General features: G+C 43.7%; 1 protein-coding gene across 6 annotated transcripts in view; it reads right to left on the minus strand.

Moving 5' to 3' along the window:
• Window positions 1–19,012, minus strand: part of EPB41L4B (erythrocyte membrane protein band 4.1 like 4B) — a 449,748-nt gene that overhangs the window by 402,867 nt on the left and 27,869 nt on the right. For 4 of the 6 annotated variants that reach the window (XR_004538081.1, XM_033930624.1, XM_033930628.1 and 1 more), the window contains exon 2: window positions 3,917–3,973. The exons of the other annotated variants lie outside the window; for them this stretch is intronic. Coding sequence is in view for 3 of the 4 variants with exons in the window: in XM_033930624.1 (XP_033786515.1) it covers window positions 3,917–3,973 (57 nt within the window). In the remaining variant the exon portion in view is untranslated. The remainder of the gene's footprint in view (window positions 1–3,916; window positions 3,974–19,012) is intronic. 6 annotated transcript variants of the gene reach the window in all.

Below are 19,012 nucleotides of genomic sequence, written 5' to 3' on the forward strand. Positions count from 1 at the left end.
AGGTTACAAATCTGCTGTAGTAACTCCGCTGTTTCATCTCTGAGCTCTTTCAGTATTCTCGGGTGGATTCCGTCTGGGCCCGGAGATTTGTCAGTTTTTAATCTATCTATCTGCTTGAGTACGTCATCGAGGCTTACCTCCATGCATGATAATTTTCCCTCTTTATCTCCCTTGAAGATTTTTTCCGGTTCCGGCACGTTGGATGTGTCTTCTCTTGTAAAGACCGACAAGAAGAACATGTTTAGTCTGTCAGCCACCTCTTTTTCCTCCTTCACCAGTCCCTTCCTGTCTCCCTCATCCAGAGGTCCCACCTCCTCCCTCGCCGGCTGCTTTCCTTTCACATATCGGAAGAATGGTTTAAAATTTTGTGCTTCCTTGGCTAGTCTCTCTTCGTATTCTTTCTTTGCTTTTCTGACATTCTTTTTGTTGCTTCCTGTGCTCTTTCCTATTTTCTTCGGTTTTGTCCTTTTGCCACTTCCGAAATGATCTCTTCTTATTTCCTATCACTTTCTTTACTTCATTGGTCATCCATGCCAGGTCACGGACTCATTCCCTGAATTTTCTGACCAGAAGAGGCAGTCAGAAAATACCGCAAATAACCGAGTCTGCGATTCATGAATTCATGAATTGTAGTGTCCTGTTATTTAACTGTAGTGCCTTGAGAAGCCAAACCAGCAAAACAAACTTTTTTGCTCTATATAACTGACCTATCTGGGGCTTTGGCAGGTTGATAAGGCAGAAATCAGTCTAAATAAGCTGATGGCATCACATACCCCACCTCTACTGGGCCAGGACAGGCCAGCTCAGTGCCTCTTTTGCCTGAGTAAACCCAGTATCACTAGAAAACTTTGCCAATTAGGGCTGTGGGGGGAGGGGGAATGGGAGTTTTATGGGAAGGTGTGCTGGTAGAACTGGTAGAACTGCTGCCTCTGCACCTAGAGGTTGTGAGACCAAATCCCAGTGCTGCTCCTTGTGACCCTGGGCAAGTTACTTAATCCTCCGGTGCCCACCGCTTTGAAAGTCAGTTCTGAATGTCAAAGCCACAAAAAGGTGGTATACAAGTCCCCATTCCCTTCTCTTCCCTTTTGTGGTTATATATTCAAAATAATTTACATATTCAGTATAAACAACAGTGATCTCTCTCTCTTCTGATGGTGTGACCAAAATAAGACAGTTGTAACTTCATCATTTGGGCTTCAAGCAACATAGCCAGTTTGATTTCTTCCAGAATAGATTTGTTAGTTCTTCTGGCAATCCATGGCATGCCTAAAATTCTTCTCCAGCACTAAAGCTAAATGAGTCAATCTTTCTGTTTTGTTTCCGTAGTGTCCAGCTTTCACATCCATAACTGACCACTGAGAAAATGAGTGCATGGACAAGTCTGATCTCCATTTGGAATGTTACCTCCTTGTCTTTGAATATTTGTCGAGAGGAGAGTCTTCATTGAAGAGCAACCAAGTGCTATTCTGGGAGTATTTCCTCCCTGCTAGTTGCTTCTTTGTTTACAAAAGAGCCCAGATTGAAATCCTTTAATAATAACAACTTATACCGCAATACCACAAATAGTTCAGAGCAGTTTACAGAGGAAGAGACTGTATACAGACAGCAATAATACAACTTCTATCGCCTTCAAGCTCAAAAATCTTCATCATTTTCTGTGTTCATTATCTTCCTCTAACTCTGATTAAATAGATCAGAAAAGGTACCAACATCCCTTACATGTGGTTTTCTATTATATGAAACACTTTTATACAGCAACCATCAATAATTATAGAAATAAATCAAATATGAATTAGACAATTTTACTATCTCTAGCTATAAAAGAAATCTCATTCTTGTTAAGGACATATTTCAAAAATTAGCTGCCATAATTCTAGAACGACTGCTAGTAAGGTATTAAAACCTGTAACAGCACAAGCATAATATTTCACCAACATTTTAAAACTGCTCAAATATTTTTCAAAAATGCTGCACATCAACTGTTCTCAATAAGGCAAAATATCTAAACTGAAGCATTTCAACAATATCAGATTAGTAGATACTGCATACAGACAAAAGAAAAGGAAAAGGTTTTCACAGACTGCTCGAGTCATGTTTTAACTTGTCTTATCTGTACACGGGATTCAAGTTTCAACAAGGCACACAGCAAGTCAATCCTGCCTGGTGAGTTTTGCAGCTTGGTTTGGCTCCACATCTGTGTAGTTATTAGCATCATTGCTAATAACTCATCTATGAGGTTTTATTTTTTATTTATTTATTTTTTTAACTACTTCTACTACACACAGCCAAGAAGGAAACATTCTGAAACAATCCGACTGATGGGGGAAGGAGGTAGGATTTTATTACACAAATTTTTCAACATTCATAGTACACTTCTCCCTCCGAATCCGTGGTTTCAGTATCCACGGATTCGGTTATTCATGATTTTTTGGCAAAAACTATTTTCATTTTTTGGCTATTTTTAAGCCGTCCAAGCCTCCCCGGAACCTTACCTGGTGGTCTAGCGGTGAAGCGGGGCAGGAGCGATCTTCCTATGCTCCTGCCCCGTGCAGTGCCATCATCAGAATGGCTACCGTGAGTTCCCATTTTCTTGGTATACTCACCGAGTGGTTGATTTTTATTTTTAAACATATTTTTATTGACGGTGAAGAAATCACAACCTGAACAGATACAAACTCAACAGCAGAAATACACAAATAATCCAATACAAATGTTAGTAAACAAGTTGATATATGGGCAATAGCTGCACTAAGGGATAATAGCCTTGAAAAAAAACCCTCAGGGTGAAACATGTTGGCTGATTAGTCCCTGTGAATTTGACCACAAACACTAAGCTAAGTATTTGAACATCATTGAGAAATGTTGGTTCGTTTTACAAATTAGAAGCATTGGTAAACATCGGACCTGATGAGGACTTGATGTTTAAAGCCATATACTATGAAATCATATTTGAGTATAATGGTGGCATCTCTGAGGGTCTACCTCCACTTTGGGTTCTAGTGAGAATATTAAAGGATGATCTTAAAGGATTATCTTTGCATTGTATTAACTGCTACAGCTGAGCATAGGTCATAGTAAAGATCCAGGGAGAAAGGAAGACTTGTTTGTAAGTCAATCTAAGACCCAATACAGCTTGAAAACCACTGGTTTATGTAGTAGTAGCAGCACTGGAGCTTAGGGGGCAGACAGAATTATGGATCATGTTGGAATTTAGAGAGCGACAGAAGTGCAGTTGGCATGAGAGGGAACCAAGGAGTCTAGATTCTAGTGCCTAGATTTCAGGTCTCATGATGGAAGAATTTCTATGCAAAACATTACAATTAAAAGTTGCAGAATTCCTGATGTCTTGATAGAGTGCAATTCATTCAAGGGGTATGTGCGCAGCCAGATTAGCATTAGCAAACTGCTGAGAGGCAAAAAGACCCTCCTTCTTGGCAGCTGTATTTTGTGTGTATAGAATAGAGCAGTGTCTCTCAGACTTTGTGAAGCCATGGCACACTAAACATGGTGGCCGCGGCTCATGGGCATTCGGAAGTGAGTGGATATTGACGTGAAGGCCCTCCAGACGGGGCCCTGAGCTACAAGAGGGGGGTGTTGGAAGGGAAGAGGCGTGGAGAGGCGCTGATACCAGCTGACTGCCTAGAGGATGTGCCTCTCATCGCGAGAGGCACATCATGTAGGCAGTCAGCCAGCACAGACACCTCTCTTCCTCCCCGGCATCTCATGGCACACCTGGAATCTCGGCCAGCACACTAGTTTAGATCTGATAAAATATGAAGTTTGACTAATGAATGCGTGCCATTACATGCAGTGCATAATTAAAGCTTGTAAGCAATAAAATAACGCTACCTAAATTTTGCTCTTAGCTGAAAATGGCATTTAAAATCTATTTTAATTTCATAATCAACATCTATACCTTCTTCTGTTTATCAGGATCTATCCAAAGCACATCTGTCAGAATGCCATTCTTGAGCTGCAGACGAAAAAGCAATTTTCAGTCAGAATGACTAACTAACCGCCTCACTTTACCTTTGTCAACATACCTCCTTACCACTACAGCTCTAGCTATCTGGTAGCAGTAAACACCTAAATGCTACAAATATCTCTGGTTATAACAATTTATTGTATCATAGTATTTGGATTTGGCTCCTGACTTGTTCAGTTTTTTTGTTTTGAAACTTATTGGAAGAAATTACACATTTGCCTGATCTCTCATTTTGGCCATGTAGTTAAGTAGACTTAACTTTTGATAAAGTAAAGCCTTGTGCGGCGGTCTAGTTTGTACTTAAGTGGTAGAAAAATCATCCCCAATCTAAGTGCCTTGAAAGCTGGATTTTCCCTCCTGTTTGCTCTGGGTTACATAAGAATATTCCAGGCGAGACAAGATACTTGTTCTCTCAGGGCTTCTCCAGCTGACATTATGCCTGTTGTAGGTTTCCAGGTCTCGCTGCATCTTGTCCAGTAGAACAGACATTTCAGCCATCATGCCGTGGCTTTCTTCAGGGGATGCTGTGAGGTCTGCAGTTGTCTTTATATAATAGGTTCTCAAACCCCAATAGTCGGGGCTCGAGGTGAATGAGGCAAGAAAGTCCATTGGTCACCAATTTGAATTTTGGTGGGAAAGTCAGACCTCACAGCATACCTTGAAGAAAAGCCACAGCATGATAGCTGAAACTTCAGTTCTACCTGAAGACACAGCGAGACCTGAAAATCTGCAACAAGCCTGATGCCAGCTGCAGCAACCCTGAGAGAACATATCGTCCAGCTTCATGGGGAGAACATCTTTAAACTCAGCAGAGACTTTTCCATTCTATGGGAAAATGAAAGCAACCGACACTCCCACCAAAATTCATATTGGTGACCAATGGACTTTCCTGCCTCATTCACATCGAGCCCCAACCAATCAGATTTGACAAACTGCAGACCTCACAGAATACCCTGAAGAAAGCCACAGCATTGATGGCTGGAATGTCAGTCTTACCTGACAAAGATGAGACCCACAAACCTGCAACACGCAGCAAGATTCTTATTTGGAAACAAACTACAGTGCTTCCCCGGTCATTTGTGGTCGGTGATTCGTGGTCCCAGTCATTCGCAGTATTTTCCAACTGCGAATGACCGGGCAGGACAGGGCAGCTGGAGCGAGGGCGAGTGTATACTAAATGTTTACAACAGTCACTTTTGCAACGTCAGAGAGAGAACCATCGGATCAGTTGTGATGTGATGTGTGTATACTGTATGTACTTGTATTGCAAGACATTGCTTGCATATAGAGTTAAAATTTAATAAAATGTTTTGTCTTCTAAAACACTTGCAAACCAAGTTACTTACAATCCAAGGTTTTACTGGACTTATTTCCCACAAAGGAACTGGTTAAAGTCATATTGCAGTATTTTAAGGTAGTCCCAAGTAGAGAATGACACGGAGAAAAAATCTGTTCCCGTCACTGCCCCGTCACCGGACCACTGTCCCCTTCACCATCCTGTCCCCGCCGTCCCCTTCACCGCCCCGTCCCCTTCCCTGCTGTCCCCTTTACCGCCCTGTCCCCTCAGCATCCACCCTTCCCTCTTGCCACCTCACCGCCCTTCAGGGGCCCGAGAATCTCCTTCCCCCTCACCTTCGCGGCGTAAAGAAACTTAAGGGAGGGAAGGTGCGCGGTCACCGATCGTGCGCACGACCCCTTTCCTCCCTCCATATCTCCAGCCAAATCTATCTCCCTCCCTCCCCCTTACCTTCACGGCACTTTAGAAAAGAAACTGATGTCAGCAAAGCCTGCCTGAGTCGTCCTGCAGTCACGTGTGTGTGAGCGGAAGCTTCTCCTCTGACAATTGTAATTTTATAAACACAAATAAAACAGAGTAAGGTTCAACAAGACCCATCTCCCCTCCCTTTCACAAATATCCCCTTCAATATTGTGAAAACTGAACAAACCAAATTACTACAGAATGCTACACAGAAAAATCAAGGTAACAGAATACTTTAGTCACACATGGCAAGAATAATGTTAGGGGAGTGCAACTAGGGCAACTGCCTCCTGGTCAGAGAGAGACAGCCCTAAGCCAGCTGGAAGCTAAAGAAGCACAGCCTGGACTTTGCGGTCCCCAGTTATGTCTAATACCAGCTCTAGCAGGATACATATTTCAAATCTGAAATATTCTAATCACAAAATATAAAATAAATTTTTTTTTTTTCTTTTTGTTGTCTGGTAATTTTATTCTTCTGTCTTCATCATGGCATGGCTGGCTCCTGAAGGTAAAATAGGCGTAAGAGGAGCTAGGGAGAAGATGCTGAGTCTGACATGGGTGCAATTTTTTTTACCACAGAGATAAGAATTTTCACCGCTCCCACGGGGCGGTAAAAGGTCTTGTCCCCATTCCTGCGGTAAACCAGTTGCAAATGTCTCCATTCCTGCAGATTCACTGCGGTAACCCGCGGTTTACTGCGGTAAACAGTCCCCCTGTCATTCTCTAGTCCCAAGCATATACTTCATTTTATTGTGGTCTCCATAGAAAACCTTCAAGCAAGGAGAGAGGATAAGCCCAATTGGCAGCCAATGTTTATACCTGGTATGTTCCAAAATCTATTACCAAAAATGAACTTTGCTCAATTCAAGTGACTCAGTCATAAAGGAAAATGCTAGTATTTCACAAAGTGGGGAGAGGATGGGGGGACGGGATTTGATATACCGCTTTTTCTATGTGGTTTACACAATCAAAGAGGTTTACATGGGGCAATGAAATGTTAAGTGACTTGCCCAAGAGTCACAAGGAACTACATTAGTAATCAAACTCAAAATCTTAGTGTGCCGAGGCAGCTGCTCTAACCACTAGGCCACTCCTCCACTCTAACAAGATCTGAGGACTGGGAGCTTCTGTTGGGAAATGTAGTTTGATACTCTATTTTCCTGCTTTTATTACATCTCAAATAGGTGGTTATATGCCACAGATCACATTTTTCAGAATGGTTCACATTTTATCTTTTCAAACAATTAAAAATGTGTCCTTTTCAAACATAGGGTGGCAAAATATATTTTAGTTAAAAGTTATATTTCAGTTGCTCATGACAAATCTCATGCATCGGATATGTCAGAGTGACCCAAGCAGACAGTTTTAACTGCAATCAGAACTGCTGCCAGGTTACCAGAGGCCTCACTGTCCTATAAAACTGAACAATGGCCTAGTTCAGTCCTTGCTAGTCATGCTATATACACTTCCCAAAGTACAACAAACCGGGTAGCTAGCAAGCCTTTGCCCTGATGCAATCATTTACTATTCTATAAACTACCATCAAACTGTTGTTATCTGAAAGACCAGAGAACCAGGCTCCTGCGGTTATCCGTAACTAAAACATATTAAGATCTAATTGACAAAAGTATGTCGTATACAGGGGCTGTGGAATCGTACACCAAACATTTGACTCCAACTCCTCCTACGTATAATAAATCTTAAGAGAAATTTAATTGCAGAAGGACTCAAACTACAAATATATTTATTTGAAGTTTGAACAAAATCTAAAACAAAAAAAATAAGCGTTATAATGTTGTAAGATTTATTTTGAAGCTGAGTCTATACATTTTTATAGACTCCACTTCACGAACATAGTCATATATCATAAAGAAAAGACCAGAAAAGAACGTAACCACTTTGCAATTGCTAAACTGGTAAAGTACTAAACTCCTATCCAAAGACAAATAGGTCACTTTATCAGATTGGCAACAAAAACTTGCTCAAGTATGTCCGATGGCTCTGCATACACTTGCTCTCATATCCAAACATAAGGAAAAATTAGTCCAAATACCCAAAGGACTCCCAGGAATCAGCACTTTTTATAGTTGTTCTGGTTGTAACATTAACTGCACTTATTTATAACATTATATGGTACCAAAATAATAATAATGCAAGATTCTACTTCACCATTTGGATATGTGTGCCTGCTCAAGTTTGAATTATTCCCATTAAACAGACCTTAATTGACAGCTTAACAAGATATGCCTTACAACGTTTCATAATAAGTTGAGCCACACAAAAGCAATTGTTTTCAGAAGGAACAGTTACTCCTAGCTGTGTTTAAATTGCCTTTTCCTACAGCAATCCAAGCTTGCCATGAAATACTTTGAAAAATGTGTAATGTAAGCATCCATCCCCATCAACAGATTTTTTTTGGGGGGGAAGGGGGAAATATAATGGACGTCTTTAGCAGTTAGCATGCGCTAATGAGTTTGGGTACACTAACATGCTTAGCACCCTCTCTTGAATTCCCCCCTTAATGTATATAAGTTTTTATGGAAACACAGAATACAAGTAATGTTCTCCAGTAACCTGAGGTGATGCTATGACAAAGAATATAAGACAAACTATTTTTAAAAAATTTTATTGACCATATACAAAAATTCCATAAACAAAAATATTGTGCCAACTGATTAGATGTTGTGCAGATGACCAAGCTTATGAGATCCTACTGGGTTTTAATTTATTTTTTTTTTGGAGGGGGAGGAGAGGAAGAAGAAAAAATGAAATAGGAAGCTACTTGATGAATAAATAAGAAATCTTTATAAGCAATACCCATCAAACAGAAATGACAGACACAATAAGCCAGAGAGATTTATATACTTAAATACTAGAGGGATATATACTCAAATATAAAGTGAGATTTGGGGGCCAAAAAATAGCCCCAAAATGGGGCAGTCCGCTTGATTTATGGTTTGAGGAAGTTTGACCACGTGGCCTTCTATCGGGAACTTCATTGGTTTTCCGTTGAGGCCCGAGTCAAATTTAAATTTGGCTGTCTCTGCTTTAAAGTTCTATTTGGTCTGGCACCTAATTGATTCATTTTCCATTGTACAATCCAAACATTCATGAAGCTCCCACAGTCTTTTTAACTTTCCAACAGTAAAGGATTGTCACTATAAAAAATACCATCAGCATCTCTTCTATTACCAGGCGGATTTGAAACCTCTGTTATTAAGTTCGGTGTCGTATTGCCATTTCAGGAAGCAATTGAAGACATATTTGTTTACCAATTAATCAATTTCTGTTTTATTTGGTATTTGTTTTCTAACCTTTTGTTAACCACATAGAACTTACTGGTTATGCGGTGTAAAAATTGTTTCTTATGTTATGTTAATAGTACTCTGTTTAAACTATATCCTAGTTGGGTATTAGCAGAAGTCCTAGATCTTCCTTTTATTTTTTGTTACAGAAACTACAACATGATGTGAAAGATTTTGTTCTGCTGCTCGATGTTAGCTATTTAATAACCCATAATAAAAGCAAGTTTTGGCAGCAATTCCACAGTTGGTAGATTATGATGATGTATGCGTGCAACTCATGAAAAACTGTTTTAATACAGATATAAATTTCAAGTTTAATATAGCTTGATATGCCACCCAATAAGACAGCTTTCAGGGTAGTTTACAATAAATAAAATAAAAAAATTAATGTGTTGAATCACTATATTGAATGACAGGCCAGTGAAAGTCACAATGTGTGCTTAATCCTGTAGATAGTTTATTTGCCCTGCAAATACAAATCCTTTTAAGCTCAATAAGAATTTGATATTCAAGAGAAGTTCTCTAGACAAATATCAAAACATAAAAAGTCAGAATGTTTCATTATATCTCAATTTTGATGGTTTTGCTCTAATTTGAATTACAAAAAATTTTACTCTCAATGCAAAGCTATATTATTTTTACACACTTTTTTAAAATTAATACAGATTGAAATAATATATGCTAACCTAGCAAGTTCATAAATGTAGTCATGAAGCCATATGTGGAAACATGAACTTTTTTTTTCTTGCTTAAGTTAGATGCCACAGTGGCCAGTCAGCAGACCTTGATAAGCCAATGGTGGAAAACTAGGTCATCACTGGTTTGGATTAACATTTTATGATACAAGTATGCAAGAAACTTAACTTCTCTCCCCAGACAACTGGTGCAGGTTAATGAAGTGGGGATGGCAAAGACAGCAATCACTTAGGGCCCCTTTTGGTAGTGATTCCCGCATGGCAAATGTGGCACAGCCCATTCAATTCCTAAGGGCTGTGTGGTGGGACTTGCTACTGAAGTTTTGTAAGAGAGGCCCTTAAAATTTTTTTTTGTATTTCTGACGTTGTATGCTCTAAACATCTGGATGGGGGAGATGGGGGCAAAGGGAGCAAGCATTTAATTTTTGCCTTTTTGGGGTTGTGTGCTCTACATATTAATGATCTCTTAAGTATGTTACCCAAAAGTCACATTTATGGATTTTACAACTGTTAATAAGGCAAAATAAACTGAGCTTTTTAAAATTACATGTATAAGCCTAAAATGCTTGAGTACCTGAATGTAAACACTTGGGCTATAAGTGGTATATAAATACTAAAAATAAATAAATCTTTTAGTATCCCTTGGAGCATTCTCATGTCCACTTTGCACTCTCTACATGAAAAAGAGGGGAGACCCCTGGTCTACAGGACAACAGGGAAAATGATGGTACACTGTCACACTAACCAAGTTAAGATGCAAATAACTAAACAAACAAAATAAATAAACCACCTTCTCTAGAACAAAGAGGTTTAGAAACTCAGTTTAGCAGTTGAGTGTAGTATACAGTGGTGCCTCGCATAACGGACGCCTCGCACAGCGAACGCTGCGCACAACGAACTTTATGTCTTGATCCGTACAACGAACTTCGTTTCACACAACGAAGTCGCCCGAGCTGCATCCTTCCGCGCAGGCACTGCGCTTAACTGCCCTCTCTCCGCCTGGTTCCCTCTTGCCCCCCCGACTCCCCGACACGATCGGGGCAAAAAGGAGCCCAAGCCCTCTTGCCCCGCCGATTCCCCAACTCCCCACACAATATCGGGCCAGGAGGGAGCCCAAGTCCTCCTGGCCACGGCGACCCCCTAACCCCACCCTGCACTACATTACGGGCAGGAGGGATCCCAGGCCCTCCTGCCCTCGACGCAAACCCCCCCTCCCCCCAACGACCGCCCCCCCCCAAGAACCTCCGACCGCCCCCCCAGCCGACCCGCGACCCCCCTGGCCGACCCCCACGACACCCCCAACCCCCTTCCCCGTACCTTTCTGTAGTTGGCCGGACAGACGGGAGCCAAACCCGCCTGTCCGGCAGGCAGCCAACGACGGAATGAGGCCGGATTGGCCCATCCGTCCCAAAGCTCCGCCTACTGGTGGGGCCTAAGGCGCCTGGGCCAATCAGAATAGGCCCGGGAGCCTTAGGTCCCTCCTGGGGGCGGGGCCTGAGGCACATGGGCCCAACCCAACCATGTGCCTCAGGCCCTGCCCCCAGGAGGGACCTAAAGCTCCCGGGCCTATTCTGATTGGCCCAGGCGCCTTAGGCCCCACCAGTAGGCGGAGCTTTGGGACGGATGGGCCAATCCGGCCTCATTCCGTCGATGGCTGCCTGCCGGACAGGCGGGTTTGGCTCCCGTCTGTCCGGCCAACTACAGAAAGGTACGGGGAAGGGGGTTGGGGGTGTCGTGGGGGTCGGCCAGGGGGGTCGGAGGTTCTTGGGGGGGGGCGGTCGTTGGGGGGAGGGGGGGTTTGCGTCGAGGGCAGGAGGGCCTGGGATCCCTCCTGCCCGTAATGTAGTGCAGGGTGGGGTTAGGGGGTCGCCGTGGCCAGGAGGACTTGGGCTCCCTCCTGGCCCGATATTGTCGGGGAGTTGGGGAATCGGCGGGGCAAGAGGGCTTGGGCTCCCTTTTGCCCCGATCGTGTCGGGGAGTCGGGGGGGCAAGAGGGCTTGAGCTCCCTCTTGCCCCGATCGTGTCGGGGGTGCCAGGGACCACACGGAGTCACCCACCGTACCACCCGATTCGGGTAAGCGCAGGTATCGGTGGGTGGCTTATTTGCGGGGGGGTGCCTTATTTTACATTTTTTTCTAAAAAGGGGGGGCTGTCTTATTTGATGGCCCTGCCTTATCATCGGGGAAACACGGTAGAAAAAAAAAAAAAAATGAACAGTTAAGTCCCAGTTTTTGCCGCTGAGACTCTGCCCTCTCACTGTAAAATTAGACTCTACTTAGTCTGTCTTTAAATTTAAAAAATGTGTGTTGTTTTAAAAAACAATTATGTTTTTAGATGTATCTAAATAAAAATAATAACCAAAAATTTATCTTTTTTTATGTCATCTTAGCATATTTTATGCTACAGAACGAATTATTTTTTTTAACATGTATTGTTATGGGAAAACGCGTTTCACATAACGAACTTTTCGCATAACAAACTTGCTCCTGGAACGAATTAAGTTCGTTGTGTGAGGCACCACTGTACTTTCATCTGGAAAACCTTTATACAAAAAAGGGAGGACACTAATGCTCAAAAATGGATTACCAAGATTAAGTATTAATTTTGTGGCCCGGTTAAATACTGAAGTGTGTGCTAGATGAAAACAGCAAAATATTCTATCATATATGTAAGACGTTAGTCAAGCTTGATAACTTAACAGGAGGAGCAATAGAAAATAAGAAAAAACAGAAAATTAAGTGAAGTAAAATGAGATTGAACAAAGCATATGACTAAATCATTTAAGAATTTACCTTCACAGAAAATAATCAATACTTCAAATTTGTCTACAGTGAACTAGAGGCCCACCAAATTTTGGTTTTATTTTTGGCTGAAACATGAAAAATCACTCCCTCCCCTCACTTTCATTTCTCCCCCATAGGCCCTCTTTGGGCTTACCTGAGGAAGCCTTGATGGTATACTAGAATCTTTGGGGGCAAGAACAAACCCTATTCATTCTCCCCATGCCACTACTCCCTCCCAATGGCTACCAGGACTGCTATGGAAGGTCCCACCAGTCATTTTACGATGGGAACCAGCACAGGCAGGAGATTCACTCCAACCCATGCTTGTTCCAACTGCAAAATGGAACAAGCAAAATGCCAGAATATCCTGAAACTGCTGCAGGAAGTTTTGGCAAACAATGGGATGGAGCAGCAGCACAGGACAGAACAAATGGGGTTTGTTCCTGCCCCTGAATACACCAATATACTACCAGGCCTTCCTAAGGTAGGTCTGGGGAGAGTGAGAATTTCATTTATGGTTTTGATTTCTACTGAAACCAGAGGAGCCAATTTTGGTCACAGATTTGGTTTCAGCAGAAACTGAAGATCCTGGATTCAGTTGGGCTCTATAGTGAGCTCCGTAAGCCCAATGTGCACTGCTGAACGAGAACATTATGTAAGTGCCTGGTCATATAAAAGCAACAGGTGGCATTCCCAAAGAAGGAACAATAAAGTAATTACTAGGGTTATCTAGTGCCAACCTCAATAAATACACCATCACCCACAATATACAGAATAAACAAGCCAGCTAATAAGGATCTTCAAATGCTGGTGTCAATTGTAAAGAATAGATAAAAATTGTAGAATTAGAAATAAAAATGAAAACAGAACATCTTGGAAGGACTATGTAGTACCAGGCTCTTATGCAAAAAGCACCTGCAGTTCACAAGAATATGCCAGAAAAACCAAAATTTTAAAGATCAAATAGTACAAGCGTCACAAAACATCATGAACCTGTAAACTGGGGGAGGGGGGGCATAAGGCACACAAAGTTCCATCAAAAGTGCTAAGAAAATCACAATTTTAAAGAAACTCTGCATAATTTTAAACCAAAATAACTTTAAAAATAGCATATTCAGGTATATACAAATTGAAATGTTTCTCTCTAAAATGAGGGGACATGAGGAATATATTCAGCCCATCAAAAAAACTAAGCACTAAAAATATTTATATTTTAAAGGGGCAGTGCATGATTTTGAAAAATGTAAAACTATACATAAAATAATCAAACACAGAGTTTTTACCTTCAAATACCACCAAATCTGATTCAAAACAAATAGATTTTAAACAGGGGCAGCTATTCTGTATAAAACAGCAACAATGTGCCGTAACGGCTACAGATCCCCAAGTGGGTCAAATTTACAATATGCGCTAAAAATGCCTTTAAAAACACAGTGCTTTTTTAAACTGGACCCCCTTAAAAAAAAGACAGGGGGTGCTAAAATAATAATCAGTAATAACATATTAAAGTGACATGGTAATAGCAGCAACAGGGGTATGATAAAAGTGGCTGTAGAATATGAAAACAGAAATTATGCACAACTGTTGTAGGGGTGGTCTCAAGAACAGCGTGTGATTGAAAGAATTAACGGATGGAGAACAGGGAGAAAGACTGACAGATATATGCTATGTTAGGGATGAGGAGTGTGGCAAGACGTGCCTGAAGACTGAGGCAATAGTGAATCTCTCCTTTTCCTCCATCTCCCCCCTCCACTCTGAGCACCAATCAGCAAGATCCCTTCCCCTAAAAAAAGGTTAAATAAATAAAATATGGGCACAAAAATGTAAAAAAAAATAAGTTAAAAAAAAAATAAAAATGTAAAGCTGCAAACTCTTACTGCAGAATCTTGAAAAATCTACTACATGAAACTAAAGGACTGCAACAAAGATGTCCTGGGGAATTCTGAATAGGTGCATCCCTTCCGCTTTTAACAGGTGTACCACTGCTGTTTAGGGTTGTACTATGCCTCCAAGAAGGTTGAGATAACTTACATTATGCCACAGACCTCAGCAGTCTGGCTCTCCTATTAACTCCTCGGCACCAGAGATCCTCTGCTTATCCAAGAATAAACAAAACTGAAAGAAAATGTCTATTTTGCCAAACAAAAAAAGGGTAAAAGGAAGGGAGGCAGAGTATTTATAGAAGGCTATTTTCTATTGCAAGTGGTCAGTCTGTATAGAACAGTGTCTCGCAAACTTTCCGTCCGGTGGCACACTAAATCCAGTGCCCCGGCTGGAAGGCACCTGGAAGTGCTCAAACGTCGATGTGATGACATCACACACATGCGTGATGTCATCGTATGCGCGGAAGGACCCGCTTCGGTGGAGGGATCCGGGAGGTGCAGGGAGAGGAGGAGATGCCAGCCAAGAGGACAGTCATCTGTGCCAGCTGACTTCCTACAGGACGTGCCTCTCCTCCTCACCAGTGTGTCATGGCATACCTGAAATCTCAGGAGCCACACTGGTGTGCCGTAGCACATAGTTTGCGATACATTGGTATAGGACAGGGGTAAGCAATTCCGGTCCTCAAGAGCCAGGACAGGTTTTCAGGATATCCACAATGAATATGTATGAGATGGATTTGCATGTACTTCCTCCTTGAGATGCAAATCTATCTCATGCATATTTATTGTCAATATCCTGAAAACCTGACCTGGCTCCGGCTCTCGAGGACTAGAATTGTCTACCACTGCTATAAGAGGACACAGGGGAAAATTTTTCCCATCCCCACAGTATCTCAATATCCCCGTCTCATCCTGGCGAGTTATTTTTCTTTCCCTGCCCCATTCCTGCAAGCTCTGTCCTCATCTGCACAAGCCTCAGACACTTTAAGTTACGGCAAGGTAGAGTTTGGGAACAGAGGATCAGGAAAACTCACGGGTATGGGACACGGATGCTGAGATCCCACAGGGACAGGGAAATAATTGTCCCCATGTCGTTCTCTATGGCAGGAACCATATTAGAGTTGTAGTTTTCACAGGCTGAATAATGGCCTCCAAGTAAAATTTGAATGCATTATTCAGAAACTATAGGGCCTGATACTCAGCCAGAAGGCAACACCATTTTGCTAACCGCCACCGAGATTAAAACCTTGAACAACATCATTGAGCCATGTCCGAGCTCTAGCATTAAATGTCAGGTATAGGGAGCCAGCTAAAACATAGCTGGTTAAGTACAATTTTCAGTACTTAACTAGCTACGAAGAACCAGATAAAAACAGGACTGTGATTTATGCAGTTATCTTGACTGACTAAATGCTGAATATTAGCATTTAATCAGCTAAGTATCAACTCTGCTCCAGAACACTCCCAAAATAGTCAGTTTCAGCTTGAGTTGAACATTTTCAGTAGCACTATCCAGTTAAGTGCCACAGAAAATACCATTAGCACCAGTCAGGCTTTTTAAACAGCCTGGAGCCTTTCCTGGCCATTTACCGTATGTTTCACTCCATAAAACGCATTTTTTTTCCACCCAAAAGTGGGTGGAAATGTCAGTGCGTTTTATGCAGCGAAGATACTTTTTTAAAATATATAAACACCCCACCCCAACGTACCTTTTTAAATGCCCATGCCAATATGGCTCTCCCTAGCGTCGGTGAGCGCCCGAAGCCCTTCTCTCACTCTCACCCGCAGTGTCCAGATCCAGCATCCTGCCCTCACGATTGGCATGGCCTTACCTCCATGCTGCTTCCTGACCAAGCAAGAGAGATTGTCATCCATACTGTGACCGTCGTTGACCTAATTACAGCAGCCTGCAGAGCGAACTTAGCAGGCTGCCATTGGCCTCTGAAGCACGGTGCCTCTGCTGCGGCCCCACCCCTTCTCTGACGTCAGGGGCGGTCACAGCGTGGAAGACCTCTCTCGCTGGGTCAGAAAGCAGCTTTGAGGTAAGGCCCCACCCGTCGCATGGGCCCCAGCAGGACACTGGATCTGGACACCGGAGAGGGGGGGTGAGAGTGAGAGGAGGTTTCAAAAGGACCTTGAGGAGGGGGGCAGGAAAACAGACTTGAAGACAAGGCAGATGCTGGACTAGAAGGGGTAGAGAGGGGAAACACACTCAAAATGTTAGTAGGATGATAAAGAGAGGGAGAAACCTGAAACAAAAGGGAGGCAGAAGAGAGGGGGCAGATATTGGACTTGGGGGTGTATAGAGGGAAGAGAGAGAGAGAGAGAGAGACAGCAGAGAGGTGGAAATATTCTGGACCAGGGAGGTAAGAAGGAAGGAAGGAAGGAGAGAGAGAGAAACAGAGAAAGACCTGGAAGAAAGGAGAACAAATGCTGGACATGGGGATGGGATGGGGGGTTGTAAGCAGAAGAAAGACAGAGAGAGATAGAGACCTGGACCCAAAGGGGATGGGGCTGCATTGTGAAAGAAATGTTGGATACACAGTCAGAAAGAAATCCAACCAGAAACTAATTAAATCACCAGGCAACAAAGGTAGGAAAAATGATTTTATTTTCAATTTAGTGACTGAAATGTGTCAGTTTTGAGAATTTATATCTGCTGTGTGTATATCAAAAATGAAAGGAAAAAATTGCATTACAATTAATAGGAGAGGGGGGGATAGGGTGTAGAGCTTGGAAAGGAGTGTGGGGTTGGATGCAGAGCCTGGCAGAGAGTGAGGGGGCTGGCTGCACAGCCTGGTGTATGTTAGTACACAATTTGATTCAGAATGGGTTTTTTCTTGTTTTCCTACTCTAAATCTAGGGTGCCTGAGGCACATGGGCCCAACCCGACCATGTGCCCAAGGCCCCGCCCCCAGGAGGGACCTAAGGCTCCTGGGCCTATTCTGATTGGCCCAAGCGCCTTAGGCCCCACCAGTAGGCGGAGCTTTGGGACAGATGGGCCAATTCGGCCTCATTCCGTCGTTGGCTGCCTGCCGGACAGGCGGGTTTGGCTCCCGTCTGTCCAGCCAACTACACAAAGGTACAGGGAAGGGGGTGGGGGTGTCGTGGGGGTCAGCCAGGGGGGTCACGGGTCAGCTGGGGGGCGGTCGGAGGTTCTTGGGGGGGGGGGCGGTCATTGGGGGAAGGGGGGTTTGCGTCGAGGGCAGGAGGGCCTGGGATCCCTCCTGCCCGTAATGTAGTGCGGGGTGGGGGTAGGGGGTCGCCGTGGCCAGGAGGGTTTGGGCTCCCTCCTGGCCCGAACAACTAGCGGGGGGGGGTCGCCAGGGCCAGGAGGACTTGGGCTCCCTCCTGACCCGATATTGTCGGGGAGTTGGGGAGTCGGCGGGGCAAGAGGGCTTGGGCTCCCTTTTGCCCCGATCGTGTCGGGGAGTCGGGGGGGGCAAGAGGAAGCAGCAGGACACCGGTAGGAGCTTCTACATGATGGGGGGGAGTCGGGAGGCTGTGGGGGTGCGAGCGGTCCTTCAGGGTGGGGGTGCGGGTGGGAGTGCGTGCGAGCGGTCCTTCGGGGTGGGGTGCGGGTGCCTGCGAGCGGTCCTGCGGGGGGGGGTGAATCGGACGTCGGGGGGGGGCATCAGGCTTTCAGGGTGGGGACAGGACTTCAAGGGGGAGAGGAGAGTCGGGGCGGGCGAAAGGAGAGTCGAGGTGGCCAGAGGAGAGTCGGGGCGGGCGAAGGGAGAGTCGGGAAGCACGTGCGGTATATAAAAATTTCTGTACATAAATTTGTGTTTTTTGCACGCTATACCCGTGTGCGCGTTTTACACGGGTGCGTGTTATCTATGTGAAAATACGGTAATTGTTCTAGGTCTTTACCCCATGATGCTGCTTGGTGTGAGAGAAGGAATTCATGGTGTTTTTTCAGTTTGCAACCTCTCATTGGGGGGGAAACGAAGTTGGAATGTGAACTTCTCTTGTGTCTGTTGGTTGAGAAGGAGAAAAGGTCAGTAATGTATTTGGGGGCAAGTCCGTGTAATGCTTTAAAGCAGAAACAGGCAAATTTGAACTTTACGCGTGCCTTCATCGGCAGCCAATGTAGCTGCCGGTAGTAGGGTGTCACGTGGTCAAATTTTTTTAGTCCAAAGATTAGTCTGACTGCCGCATTCTGCAACAGTTGTAGGTGTCGCATATTTTTTTGGGAAATTGCCAAATAGGCGATGTAACAGTAGTCAAGCAGGCTTAGTACGAGGGATTGGACTAGGATTCTAAAAACCGATGTAACAAAATAAGCTTTAAGGGATCTGAGTTTCCAGAGAGTGAAAAATCCCTTTCTGATTAAGGAATCTACTTGGTCTTTCATGGTTAGGCATTGATCCAGAGTTACACCTAGTATCTTTATGGAGGGCTGGATAGGGTAACTAAGGTTATTGATACAGAGGGGTGATTTAATGTCAAGTGGATGTGGTGAAGCAATGAAAAAAGTCGTTTTATCTGAATTAAGTACTGAGGCTTAGATGGATGCTACGGGGACGGTGACGGGGCGGTGAATGGGATGGCAGTGACGGTGACGGGGCGGTGAAGGGGATGGCGGTGACGGGGCGGTGA

This window comes from Geotrypetes seraphini, chromosome 2 (assembly GCF_902459505.1).
Source record: "Geotrypetes seraphini chromosome 2, aGeoSer1.1, whole genome shotgun sequence".
Lineage (NCBI taxonomy): Eukaryota > Metazoa > Chordata > Amphibia > Gymnophiona > Dermophiidae > Geotrypetes > Geotrypetes seraphini.